General features: G+C 36.8%; 1 protein-coding gene across 23 annotated transcripts in view; it reads right to left on the reverse strand.

Moving 5' to 3' along the window:
• The window catches only part of EYA4 (EYA transcriptional coactivator and phosphatase 4), a 162,144-nt gene that overhangs the window by 101,753 nt on the left and 42,778 nt on the right, over positions 1 to 17,613 (reverse strand). For all 23 annotated transcript variants that reach the window (XR_006414120.1, XM_044424244.1, XM_044424227.1 and 20 more), the window contains exon 3: positions 312 to 361. Coding sequence is in view for 22 of the 23 variants with exons in the window: in XM_044424244.1 (XP_044280179.1) it covers positions 312 to 361 (50 nt within the window). In the remaining variant the exon portion in view is untranslated. The remainder of the gene's footprint in view (positions 1 to 311; positions 362 to 17,613) is intronic.

The raw sequence follows: 17,613 nt of genomic DNA on the forward strand, positions 1-17,613 counted from the left end.
AAAAAATATTGTAAAAATAAATAATGCATATATACAAAAATATAAAAGAAATCTTAATACTTTCACTTAGGGATTTATTCACAAATGATTTTTCAATCTATTCTGCATTCTATTTTCTACCTCTTTTCTATCTCCAGTTTAGTAATACCAAAGTAGTATTACATCTAAAGTAATACTCCAAGCAATAAGGTAGCAATCGTTTTCAGTTTTCATGCTATTTTCATTCATCTTTGCCTTTAATATTTTACTAAAAGAGTTCATTGCTTTATGCTTCTCAAACTCATTAGTAATCTGTGCTTTGGTTGCTTTACCTGGAATTCTGAGGTTCTGAAACATCTGAATCTGTGCACGCTTTCTTCACCTACAACAGAAAAAATGATTGCTTGTTATTTTCCCATGAAAAGAACAAAACAAACAGAAAGGCTTCCTCACCCGCAGTTCATGCACTTACATCACACAAAGTGGATATAGCCCTGCTTACCATGGTCTCTATAAAATACTTCTCACATTTTATAGTGCAGATATGCTATGCTGAACAGTATGCTTCATTATTATCCCACGAACAGCTGCCAACTTAACTTCCCTTGACTCCATTAGTATGTAAAATGTTCAGCTAAAATAGTTTGGGAGTAGTCTGACTTGAAACAAAGAAACCAAAGAACCAGGTTCCCTGCTTAGAAAGGAGAGAGCCAAACTGTTCTCAATTCTGTAAAGAAATGTTTTCCCAACTGATACTGCTTCTGTTTCCTGCTAAAGCTCACAATAATAAACACCAGATTCTATGGCAAATGTGCAGAGTTAGCTAAACAATTCACATTAATTTTCATCTTCTGAATTCAGCATCCTTAATGTATTTTGCCAATGTATATTTCTCAATTTCAAGCATTTTACTAATTTTACCTAAGCATACACAGAATTTCCTTTATTTTCCCACCTCTGTAATAACTTTACTTCTGTCATTAAATGACTATGCATTAAAAAACAAAACAAAACAAAACACCCTTCACCCAGCATATAATATTGCACTTTCCATGCCGATGTAAGGGACCTGTGCCTTAAATTCAAAATGTTTTTTGTTCCCAGAAAAGAGTTTTATTGAGCTTAGTTCAAAAGTCATTATTATGTGCTCTAAATGCCATCATACCTATTATATCATAAAATGATTTAGGGAACAGTCCCATGTGATTGATACACAATGGATGAAGGTCTCAGATGTTCAAACTGTGTATTCTAAGCCTTGCCAGAAAGAGTGCAAGGGGAATAGCAGAAGCTTTTCCAGATTTCCCTTGCTGTTTTGCACTTTTGGTAGATGGGTCTCTATCTGCTAAGCACTGCCAAGGATAAGGTCTGAGGAGCTGTTGGATCCAGTGGAACCTTAGACTGTTCTCTTCCCTCAACGAGCCCTCTCCCTTATTCTTTGTCAATATTCTAGTGCAGACCTTGGAAGAAGAGCAGAGGTTTCCAAGGGGGCTGAGACAGATGGAGAAAAATGAGTGGGCATTTCTAGCTCTGACATCCTGTCTTTCTACGGTCTTGGGGTGGGAAATCCCTAGTATAATGTGGCACCTGTGCAGGTGCTGCAAGACTGCTTCATTATTATCCTAATAATATCCATACTTTAAATAAGCATCAGTTTTGCAGTATATGGCAACATTTGGCCAATAGTTAGAGAAGGGATAAAAGATAAAGGTTTCCCCTTGACGTTATGTCCAGTCATGCCTGACTCTAGGGGGCGATGCTCAACTCCGTTTCTTAGCCGAGGGAGCCAGCGTTTGTCCACAGACAGTCTCCGTCATCATGTGGCCAGCATGACTAAACACCGAAGTGCATGGAACGCTGTTACCTGCCCACCAAAGTGGTACCTTTTTATCTACTTGCATTTGCATGCTTTAGAACTGCAAGGTTGGCAGGAGCTGGGATGAAGCAACAGGAACTCACCCCATTGTGCAGATTCTTGTGCAGGCGACCTTTCGATCAACCAGCCCAGCAGCACAGTGGTTTAAACCACTGCGCCACTGCAGTCCAAGAGAAGGGATAACAGACCGCAAAAACAGTCAAACAAGATTAGTCAAAACTGTTGGAATCTGATCTAGATGCAAGCTCATTTCCATCACAAATACCTACAAACTGGATCAGCCATAACAAGAAAGGACAATTCATCCTAGGCTTTCATGCTGTCTGCCCCTTCATGTTCTCTTTCATGGGTGCTAGGAGATTAAAAGTTTCCACTTGTAATTTTAAATGAACCTTAGTTTGTAATGTCCCAACTCGGGGAACTGAGATTTGTTTTACCTATTATGTGAAAACAATAGGGGATCAGGGGATCTTCATCCCCTGTCAACACCAGAAAAATGTCAGGAAGGCAATGGTTCAAAGAGGAAATGCAATAGATATATGAAGAGCTTCTGATATTGACCACTATCCAAGGGAGACATAAACTAACAAGAGCCACACACTGCTCCCTTCCCTCAGGGTACATGGACATACTTTATGGATCCAGCTGGCATGAGTTTACCTCACAGTGCCTTGGAACGTCCGTAGTCAAAATGAAACCATTTGTGGGAAAGATTGCAAGGATTGCCACTAAAACAGGTGCTTGAAAAATACATTTGGAGGAATAACTGGCAGAGCAAAGTTCTTCAAAATTCTTTTTTGTTATAGCTCTTCAAATATCAGAATGAATTTTGACAAAAATGTTTAGATCATAATTTACAATTTACATATCATCTTGGAATACTAGTGTAACCCCCCCCCCAACCCCACAATCAAAGGGGAAATGCGATGCAAATAGGCGACACACAGTCTCCTTTGAACTCTCCTTTGACATGTAGAAATGAAATTGAACATTAAGGACAGTATTTTACATTTCCAGTATCTTAACTAATAGGTAGAGGAAAGATGTAAGAGACAACACCACAACATATTTCTCTTGAACGCTGAGAGACTATAACGTATGTCTGTTCACTTATGACATTTTATGAGAGCCAGTGTGGTGTAGTAGTTAAGAATGCAGGATTGCGATTCAGGCAAACTGGATTCTAGTCCCCACTCAGTCCTGGAGCTCACTGGATCACTTTGGACCCGTCAGTCTCTCAACCCAACCTATCTCAGTGTTAAAATTGGGGGTAAGATTGAGAGCAGGAGGAACAGAATTATGTAAGCCACTTTGGGTTTCTTGGAATAGAAAATGCAGGATAAAAATATAATAAATATAAAGAAATATTTTAAACTTATTCTTTCTTTAGGGAACAGAGGACAACATGCATTGTTTTCTCCCATATCACCTTCACATCTTTAGGTCGTGAACTTTACTCATCTTTACTCAGTGAACTTTATGGCTGTGCACCCACAAAATGCACAACCATAATGCACTATGTTCCATGAAGATTAAGATATTGGTTTGAATTTTGGTATTTGGTGAAGTTGTGCTTTACTTTGTTTTACTGTAAAACTGTCCTAAGACTATTCGGTAAGAGAATGGCATAAGAAAATTTTTTAAATAAATAAAATATTTTCAAAGATTGGCTTAATTTTACATCCATTTGCAAAGAGAGAAATGCAAAAGAGCTTCTAATGCATTATCAGAAGTGAACCTTCTGGAACACTGTTTTAAAAGTTAAACGAATTTAGAATTCTACTGTCTGGACTTGAATCACTGATTTTAAACATTCTAGGAAAGAAAAGAGGGGAGGGGAGACACAAATGTTAATGTGTGCAAGCTGGAATGACTTCCACCATTCACTCCAGAAGTCATATGGGTGCTTTACTGTCCTGTTTGCACAAACTCAGTTCAGAACATGTAGTGGAGCTGTTCTAGGAATATTACCACACCTGATATGATTGGGGTGTGCGATATATTGGCACAGCTTTTTAGAGAATTTCAGAGACATCCTGAGATGACTGCAACAAGCCAGTTTGCATTGTGCAAACCCACAGGGCAGCCAGTAGGTAGAGAAAATACTGCCTGCCAGGATACATGAAGTCATCTCATAATGGATCTTATCTACTTTAAGCATCTGGCATAACAAGTTGGTAGCATTTTTAACACTCCTTGGCCACACCAGATGTAACTAAAATTTTTTGAAGTAGGTGGAATGTGCTGCAACACTAGGTCTTTGTCCTACTCCTTTGTCCTTACTTGCCTAGCTAATCCATTGAATGTCTCAGCTAATGAGACCAGGGTTCACCAGGTGAAGGGGGTTCACCATGTGGGGTAGAATAGGGAACTATGCTCAGTTTATACTGGTAGTTGAAAAGAGATGCACCTCCCGTATATACCTGCATTATCAGTGTGTTGGCAACACACTATGATCTCCATTTCATTTATCAAAGAAAATGGATTTACTTTCCCAAAGTAAATCATATGCTTTCAATGTACAGCTGTTAATCTTGGCTGTACAAAAAGCTATTCTACTTTTCACAAAGTAAATCCAATTTCTTCCCAATATCAGTGGAAGGAATTGGCTAATTTTAAAGGGACTTGGTCCTGACATCACTGCATTTACACTCCAATCAGAAATGTACATGTCTTATCTAAAATAACATCTATGCTTGGCACTTTATTGAAAATTCTAAGATGTAAATAGAAACTTCTTTTTGCCTATAACAAGGGGTCATAATGCTAAGGATCTATTCATGTAGACTTTATGAGAAGAAGCAGTCTGAAATACATATTCAGAAAATCTAACTGATGGCAATCCTGGTCATAGGCACATTTAGATGGAAACTTCAGGAGTTCATTTTAAAATAGTTCAGCACTGATAATACAATGTGGCAATCCTGAAAACTATTAACCCTTTGTATCTTAAAGCAATAAGTGGCTAGAATAATTTAACTGATTCTTGGCTTTATCTTTCACCTTTGTTCCACTTCTTTAGTCCACAGCCAAGGCATGGTACTTTTTACTTTAAATCACTGCAAAAATATGTTCATTCCTCATCATCCCTCTTGTCCATAATCTGGCAAGATCCTCCCTATGCTATTGCAATCTTTTCCTTGTAGTCTTTTTACAGACTGTATTAACTCATTCTGCCCACCCCCAATATCAATTTATCAAAATTATTAACTCTCCACATTGTTCTAGCATATGACACTGGTATCATATGGTGCTAGATCCAGCACAAGCTCCTTTACTTATTTGAATATGTACTATGTATTCAAATAAGTATTTGAATATTTACTAAACCAATTAACAAATATCGGCTAGACAAAAAGGTTTTTGTCAATTCCACGCTTGTGATTTAACTATTCCCCAATACATATGTCACAGACCTTCTTGTTTAGCAAATGCATTTTTACTGTTAAACTTCTTTTAGAAATGAGCACAAAGAATTAATTTGTCTTCTGTTTTAAAATATATGATCACTGGCTCTGAACCTTTGGACTAAGATGAGAGGAAATAAACATTATCTACTTTATTTATACAAATAAAATTATTCAGACTTTCATAACGATTCTGATGGTTATCTGATTGGCTGGTTGTAGAGCTAGTTTCGCCAAATAAGCTTGATCTTTAGTATCTGATTGGCTGGAGAAATATCTGTAATATATTAATCACTAGGTTACATATAGCTTGTATGTTGTTTTTTCTATCATCTTCAATATTTTCTCATTAACTTCAATGGACTTGCACAGGACATAATTCTGATCTGTTTTACCCATATGGGCAAACAGTGGCATTAATAATTAATGTTATATGTACTTTTAAAACACTGAAAATAACTTTTAGCTCAACCACATTATACTTGGAAACATTAAAAGTATCAGTGGACAGCAACATCACACAAGTAGACTTTTGCTTCTTCAACAGGGTTGCCTCTCCCTACACCCCTCTCCAAGTCCACTCCAGAACAATGAAGAAGCTAACCCTTCAGAGCTGATTTTAGGGGTGTGAATGCAGAAGAAGCAGGGAAGGAAAAATCCATTCTGCTTATGGTGCCTGTTCTGCTGGCAGACAGACCCCACTATATTTCACTATTAGCTTACAATTAAAACTCCAAGATGGAGGTATTAAATTCAGAAGTTCCCAGGAATGCTATATAAATTTAACTTAAATATAACATACATTATATTTGGTCATCTTGACTTTACATTTCACATTGATAAGCAAATAATACTAGAGATCATTCATTTAATAAATTGTTTGGCATTTGTGTTTCTTTAACAGCTGTCTTGCATTTTCTAAACATACACTCATCACTTTCCCAACATTAAATCTGAGAGGACTTCCCAGATGCTCTTTTATGGTTCATGCTATGGCATTCATTAAACTATTTAATAGAACTATACACTGTAATTATAAACACTGAAATACATGCTTTCAAAATCAATTTTAAAGAGGTTTCCTTAATGTGAAATTTGAAAGACTAACGAGAAGAATTAATTTATAGGTATGATTTTCATATTCTAAAAACTGTTTAGAAATAACCACCTGTCTGGCTAAAAAGAAAAAGGTTCAACTGAACTGAAATATGTTTCAGAAAATACTGAGCAACCTAAGAAAAGAAACATGTAATTGGATACTGCTGCTTGCTGTTCGCTAGACCATACAAATGAAATTGAGGAGCATATTAGCTGCAATAATTTATCATACTTTTCTGCAAAACAGGCTCTCTCAATAATAGAATTCCCTATAGCCGTAAATCAATTTTCACAAATGGACAATACAAGTGTTTCACTTCTCTCTTCAAAAGTTTACTTCCTTTTCTAGGGTAATAAAATACTACTCCTAAAGCAAAACTACTCCCAAGTTATTGTGAATGAAAAAGACATTTAAGAAACAGTAGCTGTTAACACCAATTTACATCATGGATCCTGAATGTAATATGGGGCTTTAACTTTTGCTGTATATGTCTGATTCTGTTGCTATTTCTTACAAGGTAGAAAAACATACATATTGCACATAGAGAAACACATGGGTACAATAACTGAACACCTGCTTAACTAGTACTCTTTTACAGCCAGACATAGTATTGATATTCAGAATGTCAGGTTAAACTATTAAGAAACTAAACAATTACAGAATACAACATGCCATTTCCTCTTCTAAATAGCTGTTTTTCTGAAACTTTACAAAGCTAATATTTAAGAGGTTTTAATGTACTCACTCAAGCTGCACTCCTATAAATAATTGCTCCAAAGGTCTGCCAGTAAGACCTGAGCAAACCTACAAAGAATTGTGCTATCACTAAGAAAAATACAACAGAAAATATATATTTAAAGATGTGTGATTTTTTTTTGCTTAATGCTGCTTCTCCCACTAGACATTTCATACATTAGCTATCAATGCTTTAAGTTTTTCTTCTTTTATATATGTGAAATATCTATGTATAATATATATGTGTCCTTCATAAAATTATGCTTGAAGATAAAACAATTAAGAACTTCTATACATGTGTGAACAACTTTTTAAAAATCTATAAGGAAATGCAATAGCAAGCAAACCAATAAATTATTTTACTTAGGTGAAAAAAATCACACTAGTGATTTGATGCCTTAAATTAAATTATTAGGCACTGTTCAATCTCAATGGATCTTTGAACATGCTAATAATTAGCCTGTATAGAAATAAATCACAAGCTTACCTTATTTCCCTCTCAAGAAGTTTAAAAGTATTACCCAAGCATGTTGATTACCCTTTTAGAAGCAGCATATGTTTTGTCAGGTTCAGCATCAATTGTATTCCACTACCCAGCACTGGTGATGCATAGACAGTTTGAGGATCAGATAATTTCAGACACAGCACTATTGTCTCAAATTCTAGTAGACCCAAAGACATTTCATTCTTCCTTGAGCAGTCACAGCAGACTCAGTGGGCTTACTCAAGTGAACTAAAGTGAGATCTGGATAGTAAACAAGCTTGGCTCAGGCCAATACCTTTCCACACCCTTCTGTTTATAGTAAGATGACTTGCATTCAGAGGTCACATCATCAACAGCTTCTGTCTTGCACTTGGTAACTTATTTGGTGCATTTATCTCAAGGTTCTTTTAATGAACCCCATTTTACAGCACCTACATGCCTGCTGTCACTGTGGCATATCTGCTTCTTATTGTATCTAGACAAACTATTTTAGCATAGTATTTCCCTATAAAATATAGAGAAGCAGTTAAGTATTTTTAAAGTACAACATATTTTCTAACAATAATAAAGATAATAAACCACACCTCCCAGGGCAAGCATATATGCATTAGCTGGGATCTACAATAGAATATTGCAATAATTTAGGAACAAGGGACAAAGGCCTTTCAGTTGCTCATATTAGAACCAAATGAAGTCAACACTACTCCAATGCACATCAACTATTTTCAAATGGACACATTCAAAATGAAAGAAAACAAATTAGTGTGAATATGATTTTTTAGGGTTTGTGTTATCACCATTCTTGCCATATTCCATATTCCCTTGCTAAATTGCAAAAACAAACAGTGCTAAGAAGGTTTGAGCAGATAAATATTTTTCATCTACTATTATTAACTATTATTATGTAAGCACTAAAACTATTTAGCACATTGCAAATGAACTGTTGCAACCATCACTTTAAAAGAGCATCTAATAATTAAACTAATGAACAATAAAATACATTAAATGCATATGTTTTATGTTGGGTATCTTGCTTCCCACACAGTTCTGATGTGTAGAACAAGCAGATGTACATTTATGTTTGATAAAGATGCAAAATTCAAAACTTCAGTGCTGTGTGAAAATGGACACTTGAAACTGAAGATGGCACTCTCTCCCAACATGAGCACAATCTAGCCTGCCTCTCAGAAATAGCATTTGAGTGAAAGTTACACCTGCAGAACATTGTCGGCACATTGTCCCACTGCAACATTGAAATGACAGCAGCTTGACTCTGTTAAAGCTAATAAAACATGATTGATGACTTGGATTAAAAAGCTATCTCAGTAGATTAGGATATTTGTGCCATCATTTGACAGCTCCAACACTTTATTATTAGTAAGGATTTCCAGGACCACAAGGATCATTAATAATACTTACATTCCAGCCCACCATCCATGTTACTTTTAAAAAGATATGTATATATTGTCACCAGTGGAACCTATGTCCTTATAATGCAATAAACTGTATATCATGGCTTCAAACAGACTGTATTTAGAAGAGAAGGAAAGAAATAATACTTAGCATTTTTTTAAAAAAAAGTTTATTTCCACAACAACCATGTAAGGTGGGCCAGTTTTATCATCTTCATATTGCAAGAAATGGGAAGTGCTAAGACAGAGAATAATGGCTAACCTAAGACTATCTAAGACCAACTGGAGAATTCATAACTGTGATAGTATTTGACCTGCCCCACTCCCCAGTTCAGATTCCTGGTTGTTAATTTTTCATTTGGAATGTATACAAGAAGCTGGATTTTATGCACTTTTTTCTTTGATGGAAATTCATACATTTTAGGATATAGTTGTGAGTCAGGAGTCTATTACCTTTTCAAAAGTTACTAAGAAAACAAATCATGCACCATTTTAAAAGTTGTTCCCAAGCCCTTAAACTCACATTCTATAGACTATTATTTAGACATTTGTTCTCCCAACCCAACAACAATAACACAAAGTACCTCTTTAAACAATTGTTTCTCAACTGTAATTTTAGGAATAATTAACATCCCAAATAATCTTATTACATTATCTAGTCTATCATAGTGCTTCTATGCCAAAAAAGCCCACTGAAACATTTCCATTCTGGGAAAAATGTAACAAAATACTGTCATAACCTTTTTCTTTCCTACTGCAACAACCATGCAAGAATAACAATACATATCTCTAAATTAATTTTTCATAAATACAAATCAGTTTACACTATCAGAAACAACTTGGGAAAGTATAAATGTAAAATAGCAATGCCATTGATGCCAATAAAAACTCCATAAACATTATTCATATAATTATTATTTACATCATGAAATAGCTATTAAATGCCTTTTAAAATAAAAAACCTCCTTACTCATCTTCCAACTTAATGGTGTGGCTAGGTCATTAGTTTAATGGTCATTCCCACTTTTCAAAGATTTCTAGGAATTTAAGTACTGTAATGTAGAGCTCAATTAGGAATGGATGCATCTGTCAATTCTGGCCATGCCAAGATTGTTGGTCTTTTGAGGTCAAGCTTATCCTGTTTCTGCATGAGACTTCATGTGTTTATTTTAAAATGTAGATATGTTTGTGTTCACTGATGTTTGCATTTTGTACACATATTGAAATACATATTTTTACACCCTCTGACTGTTAAGACAAAATCAAAACAAACTTGAGTACAATTATATAATATAAATACATAATACAATATAATACATAATGCAGTGCATAATATCAATAATAATAAGATATAGCTATAATCCTCCCCCACACATACAAAGCCCAATTACCCATCAGTACAGATACACAGTCTCATGTGGGTTACACCTACACTTTCCAGGACTGTCTCACTAAGATTAAAACCAACATCATACATCTCATAAAATAAAAAGCCCCATATTTTCCTCACTTTGTTTCAGAATATCCACAATTTTCACAATGTACCCTGCATAACAGCTTTACCTCTCACATTTTAGTGAGAGATTGTCAGTGATTAACAGGTAACAAAGTGTAATGGATTATAGGCCACTACGGTAGGGCCTTTTTCATCCTTTTAGTGTATGCCAGTTAGCCTAACATCAACAACACAAAGTTCTCAACTTGCCAATTCATAAACATGCTACCGCAGAATTTCTAACACTCAAGTTCTATTTATTATTATTTCCTGGGCTTTCTTGGATTTCAGTAACTGACTTCAGCCATATTAAAGATGCTGCTTGGTCATTCTATCCAAATCAATGAATGTATTGAACATAAACATTACACATGACCCTAAATATATAGCACAAGCTACAGAAACAAGATGATTGTGTACACAAAAAGGAAACATCAGTCTGTATTCTTGCCTCCTTGGTAAGGTGGCTGCACATAGGTCCCAGGAAGCTCTTCAGTTATTGCCACCTACCTGTGCAACCTTCAAGCTGCATGGGACATTTCAAACTAGGGAGTAGGACCAGAACAAAGCAACTTTCATCATAACCACACATGGCAGCGCAGTCTCTTCCCAGCCCCAGCAGTCTCTGTACCGTAGACAGACTGTATCAGCATAGGATGCTTTTTCTGCTCAGTCCCCTTCACTAGTCCTATCATATGCCCTGAAGCTGACTCTACATTGCCTCCCTTCTGTATGGGAATCTACTAACTGAGGGAGTCATGAATGGGTTTGACTCTTGCCTTTTTTGTATTAAGGAGGTACAGAGTTACACTGAACACAGGGTCACCTAGGAGCCACATTGACTCTGCACTTTTCTAACCCTTGCCAATTTGGGAGGCCAGCTTTTCACCCATTTCTTGGATCAGTCACCTAACTGTATGTAAGAGATCCAGTGTAGTACAGTGGTTGACATGTTGGATTAGGGCCAAGGTGATCAGAGTTTCATATCACAGTGTAACCATTTCTTATGTCATCTGCTCAACTGAGGGATTGGGTGAACGGCTCTGTCATTTGCAGTGTGGATTCATGGCCCAAAGCTCCCTTCTTTTACTGTGGTGAAGTCACTGTCTAGAAGTCATTGTCTATGCTAACAGAATGCCATACAAAAGTCAAAAGTGGTACTAGCTGTAGGTCAGTAAGGAGGTCTGCAAGCAGCAAGTCATCATAGAGTTTCATTATATAATGGCTAACCACATGAGCAAGCAAAAAGAGATGTTATTGCTTGGGGTAGTGAAGAATGTCAGGGATCAAATGTCTCACCCTGATACTTACAAGTTGAAGATTTCCACAGAACCTGGTAATGTGTAGCAGGGGGAATTTTATCATCTCACGTAGAATTCTGCTGTCAAAACTCTTACCATGGAACAAAGAGTCCAACCACCTATGTCTTCAGGCAGGGATATAAATTAGGAAAGAAACAGAAGGGAACTGGAAGTATGCAATTACACTTTACCAGATATAAATGACAGAGGAACACTGGGCACAACAGGATAAAATGGGCAGAAGCAGAGCTTCCTAAGCTGCTTTTGATACCATGCAAGAAAGGCAGGGTATAGATGTGATGTGATGTAATGATGGTGTGGTGGTGGTGGTGATGACGATGATGGTAGCTTCCTCAGATGCAGCACAACCTCCTCGAAGACTGTTTGCAAGTAGTCAAAGTAGCTGGTTTCCATACACACAATATCCCTATGTTATCTGGATTAAGTTTCAGGTTTCTTTCATTCTTGTCCATTCAGAATCCACATCTAGACACTAGTTAATGAGAAGCAGTTTTCATTTTTTGATTAACTCTAGATTGGCATATTTTTCTTCTATAGATGTTTTGAATCTACATAGTCATATAATTAAGAACTTATTTTTGTAACTAGAATGCATGATCCATGGCAGGTTTCAGGGTGAAACTCGGGGTGATTTTTATAATCATACCATTTTGTAAGACTTGTTGAGATGAGGCTTTTAACTTAAATATGTGTGTGTGTGTGTGTGTGTGTGTGTGTGTGTGTGTGATATCATTGTATTTCTCATATACTTATTTTATCTATTTATATCCCACTTTTTCCCACAAGGAATTCAGAGAGGCATATAAATTTTGATGGTACCTAGGCTCCATATTAGTGGTAGCACATTAGGAGCAATATCCCTATTCATTTGCTGAACTACCAGGAAGTTCAGAGTGCTCTGCATACATATGCTTTGTTTTGTTGTTTAAATGGAAGACATTGAAACCCATTTCAACCTCTAAGTATTTTTCTTATTTTTTCTTTTTCTTATTTTTCTCCCTCACCAGATATGGTCTTAAAGATATTTATATAGCTATAAAGTTAACAAGAATATCACTTAAAAGGCCTCAACTAAAACTACAACAAAAATAGTTCCAAATATCATAATCATATCTATAAATTGGGAAGCAAAATTAGACCACTTATTAAGATTTCTATATGCATATGATTTAGATACGTAAAGAGATGTTAGGGTCTAAGATACAAGAAATAAAATAAATCAATCTAATGAGGACTTAGCATCTAGGAGCCACTGAATGTAACGAAATCCAGTATCAGCTGGTGGGGGGCAGGGAGAATGGGTTTAGAAGCCAAAACAACTTATAATATCCTGGAATAACTTGGTATCAGGAAGACATACATAATGAAGTTAAACCATTTCCCTCCCTAGACTATACAAAGAGGTTTCAGGAGAAAGAGGGAGGAATTATCTTAATTGCCCTTCCTTTTTTTCAAGCACTATATAAACATAAGAGGGGATAGGTTTTGGGGAGAGGGAAAATACGATCTTTTCACTTTTTTCAAGTTCACATGGAAGTTCTTATGCATCTGTGTGTAAATTTTATCTAATGCATGCATTTTGTATGGAATTTGTGCTAATATGCACATTTCTGGAAGCAATATTCCTAAGGTAATACTTTAATGTTATTTTCACTAAAACATGCATTTTGAAAGCTTTTTTTAATTGCAGACATCTATTGCAAAGGTGCAAATTTTGGAGAAGAGCAAAGTTAGGCTCATGTTGGTTCAAAAGCATGAAACTAGGTGAGTTTACATTAAAATCTGAACCAAACTAATTTGTTTCCCATCCATATTGTAGACTATGTGATAGGAAGATAGATTACAGATCAGCTTCTAAGACTGAAGAGGGAAATATGGCAGAAAGTGATTTAAAACAAAAATAGTCTGTGTAAAAGAATGAAAAATATAGAAATCACAGAACACAGAAAAGAGGCCAGAGAAAATTTGTAGAAGAAAAATATTGGTTGGGAGCCAACAGAACTTCCACTAGCCCAAGGAGTATAGTTTCTGATTTCTGCCAGTTCCATTCCTCCCAACAGCAGCTCACCCACCACTCCACAGAATCAGCCAAATTTCATCCATTCATTTGTTAGGGTATTGTTTGTTTAGTGGACTGGATCAGGAAGAAGTCAAGAAAATCCAGTTCCTTAACTGAAATCATACACACAGCTCTTAGGATCCAAGCCATTGTACCTCAAAGCGAAAGATGAAAACAAGGCAGCAGCAGTTAGATGGCCAAAGGAAGGTGTCCACGAGCATTCCAAAAGCAGGAATAGACGCAAGTTAGGAAAGTGTTTTATAGGGAAATGAAAGATTAAAATAGGTATTTGCTGTGACAAAAACCATTAACAGCAGCACGTACACTGAAGAAAGAAACCACCTAGCAATTTAAAATAATGCATAGAAAACACCATGTCAGAAGCAAAAAGAATGAATAGAAAATCACATCATTAACCCCAATGACAGGAAGTACAACAATTGTTCCAGTCAATTCAATACCAGCAATAATACTCAATTGGGATTAAAGTGAAATAGTAGTGTACAGTTTTTAAAAAATGAAATGATTAAGCCCCATTCATTTTATTCTATGTTATGAATTTACTATAATTATTGTTTAGATAGTGCTATCTCTGAGCATGGCACTTTACAGGAAACAGGCATGTCAGATCCTACCTAAGGGGCATACCATGAAGGGCTTACAAACTAAAGCAGAGAGAAAGGACAGAAGAAGACAGGACATGAAAATATGGGTAGGCAAGGAAAGCTTATGTGATTATTTCCATTTCATACAGTCAAGGTTAGTCTAGTCTAGGATGCACAGATGACCACTCGAAGAATGGCAGTTAAAGGTAAGCTTCCTTACTTTCTTCTTTGTGGTCTCTGTGCATCATACATATGGGCTTTAGAGGCTGTGGGACATTGTGGAGGATGAAGCTGGCCACATATCCACCTCCAGAGAAACAGCTGCAAAGCATGCTCCTTCCACAACTGCAATTGCCTCAAAACCATTATCTTCAGCTCCAAAGCAGCCATCTTCTTCTGTTCTTCCAAAAACATAAGTAAAAGAGGAAGCACCTTGAGCTGGAACAGCCCAGACAGGCAAAAAAACTGGGGAAAAATAAGCCTGTGGAAAAACATAGGCACCATTCGCTGATTGCTTCTGAGTGTCAAGCCTCACCCAGCCAGCCAGCAGCCCTGACAACCACATCAATACCAGCCCCACATCTAACTCGAGCCTCTCCAGCTACTTCCACTTTGAACATTCCATCTCATTCAGAATTGCAACAAATCCAAGAGATGGCTCTTCCAACTTCATTCTCTAAAGAAGGGATTTGGGACTCTCCAGCTCAAACTCCAGCTCAATCTCCAGTCCCTCTTCCCTCTCCGGCCCAATCAAAATGGACACTGTGACAAGAGCCACAGCTTTCAGCTCATCCAACACCATGTTCTATGGAACGGTGTCTTCTAACCCATCATTGGTGTCGATTCACCAATCCATCCACAGCTTTGAACCGGATGCCTACCCATACAGGAGGAATCCATACTGGGCACACCACCATACACTGGTCACTATGGACCAGGGTATCTAAGGGAGCAAACACTAGAATACCCATGGCCATCAGCTCACACTCATCCTACTGATCAATGGCCTTTAGCATACCCTCGTTGTCATCTTAACCAGGCTCCGACCACCTCTACACAGCATCCTAAAGTGCATCAGCTGCTACCCTCTGAACAGGGATTGCCTACCCCATCAACCAGCTCATCCTCTTCAAATATAGGTTACACCTGAGACTCCGAGTCCCATCCAGAGACGGAAGAGGCTGTTTCCACCTCTCCCAATAATGTTGTGTTGTCTCAGAGTCCTGAGTCCCCAGAAAAGAGCTTAGGGCACTTTTGGAACAGGTCCTCCAATGACTACATCACTGGGAATTCAGGCCCAGCAGATCATCAAACCCAAAGAAGATACGGTTTATGATGAGATCTGTATGGTGCATGGTACCCATCAGTTGATGGCATTTTAACGTTGTAACCCACAAACTCTCTAAACTCCGTTTTTTGCAACATCAAGCAGAAGGAAAGAGGGGGGAAATCTGTCTGAGGTAAAGAATAGACAACAGATGGGATGTTTTGGTTTGTTTTTCTTTGGGGGTAATTAAAGGTAAGAACAAGTAGGAATAAGGGCACAAAAAGCAGAAAGGGGGGAAGTATAGAAAAAGATATAGAAATTTGAAAATTGAGGCTCGAGGTAAAAGTCAAAGCCAGGAAGGAACCCAAGGCACAGTAAAATGGCATTTGAAAGCAAACTTACAAATGGTGGGAGCCCTATTTATACAAAGAGGGGCTGGGTTCCCACCAAAAATTCTAGGTTTAAGCTAGAAGAATCCTCCCAAATAGAGGCACTACAAAGGCGCAGCACCCATATGTGTGAAGCACAGAGACCACAAAGAACAACAACATTGTTAAACACTGAAAATACAAATTCTAATGTCTCTATAATGTTTATCTGTATGCCATTCTTCCAAGATGAGCTCAAACATTTCACAATAAAAATAAACAAATCAATAAAGAAATACAACAAAAACAAAAAACATAGCTATTTTGAATACTTTTCATAATATTACATTGACATTACACATTAACAAAGACATTACAATCACAATTCTCCAAAATGTAAGATCACAGGCACTGATATCAGTGCAAAAAGTAGCGATACATCACAACTCTGTAAGTACTTAAAAGTACTTCTAACTGAGCTAAAAGGCTTGTAAACTGGCAAGATAGCAAAGGGCCATCAAGATGAACAGGAAAAATGAGTGCTTCTACATATTTCTAAAATGTACTACTGAAAAATCTGAAGATGAGAAATGTAAAGATAAATAACTTAAAACTCTGACATAATTAGTCCTTCAAGTTCCACTGAAATCAACAAGAGAAGTTTAAAGTATATCCACAAGCACACAACAGAAAGTAGGGAGAGTAATATAGCTGAAGAACACAATATGCCCTTCCTATTTTCATCTTTTAGAGTGTTTCCCTTTGGATTTATGCAATATAAGATGTGTGCATGCCAATACTATTCAGCCAAATATTTCAGATAGATGTGGCAATCATTGCACTGCATTGCATTCTGTCACAATAGAAAAGTCATTTGCCATGTTCACACATCAAATCAGGGTTCCACAGAATCTTGTTTTATCAGGAATGAGCACCATGCTAGTGAAACAACGATTCTTGCTTTCACTTGGCTCCTCCTGAAAGTGAGGAGATAAAATGCAGAATTCCCAATTCAGACATCAAAATAAACAAACACGTGATTGTATTCCTGTAGTTTGCGTAACCATTCCCATTTGCAGGAAGAGCAAAGCAAGCAGACAGCCTGCACTAGTGCACTACTTGATCCTAATAAGCTAAGATTCACCAGCAGCTTATTGTTGTGTCCAAAAGTGGAGAATCTTGTAGAGAATTATACTGTAAAGCTATTTACGATAGTATTCTTTATATTTTCAACCTTGCTAGCTTATATATAAATAAAACTTCAATTATAATATCTGCAAACAGTTAACCTATTTATTAAAAATAATAAATGAAGAAAATCAATATTCTAGACTAATGAACTTTCATTAAATGACCAAAAAAGTATGATTACATGTAAGTCCTGGTAATAAGAATCTGGCTGGACTTTTGAACCTGGGGGAAAAAATTACACAAGGCGATTCCAAAACACAGTATGAAAACAGAGGATTTCATATCCACCTACAAATGATGGAGAATGTGGGCCT

This window comes from Varanus komodoensis, unplaced genomic scaffold (genome assembly GCF_004798865.1).
Source record: "Varanus komodoensis strain SLA01 unplaced genomic scaffold, ASM479886v1 scaffold1, whole genome shotgun sequence".
Classification (NCBI taxonomy): Eukaryota; Metazoa; Chordata; class Lepidosauria; order Squamata; family Varanidae; genus Varanus; species Varanus komodoensis.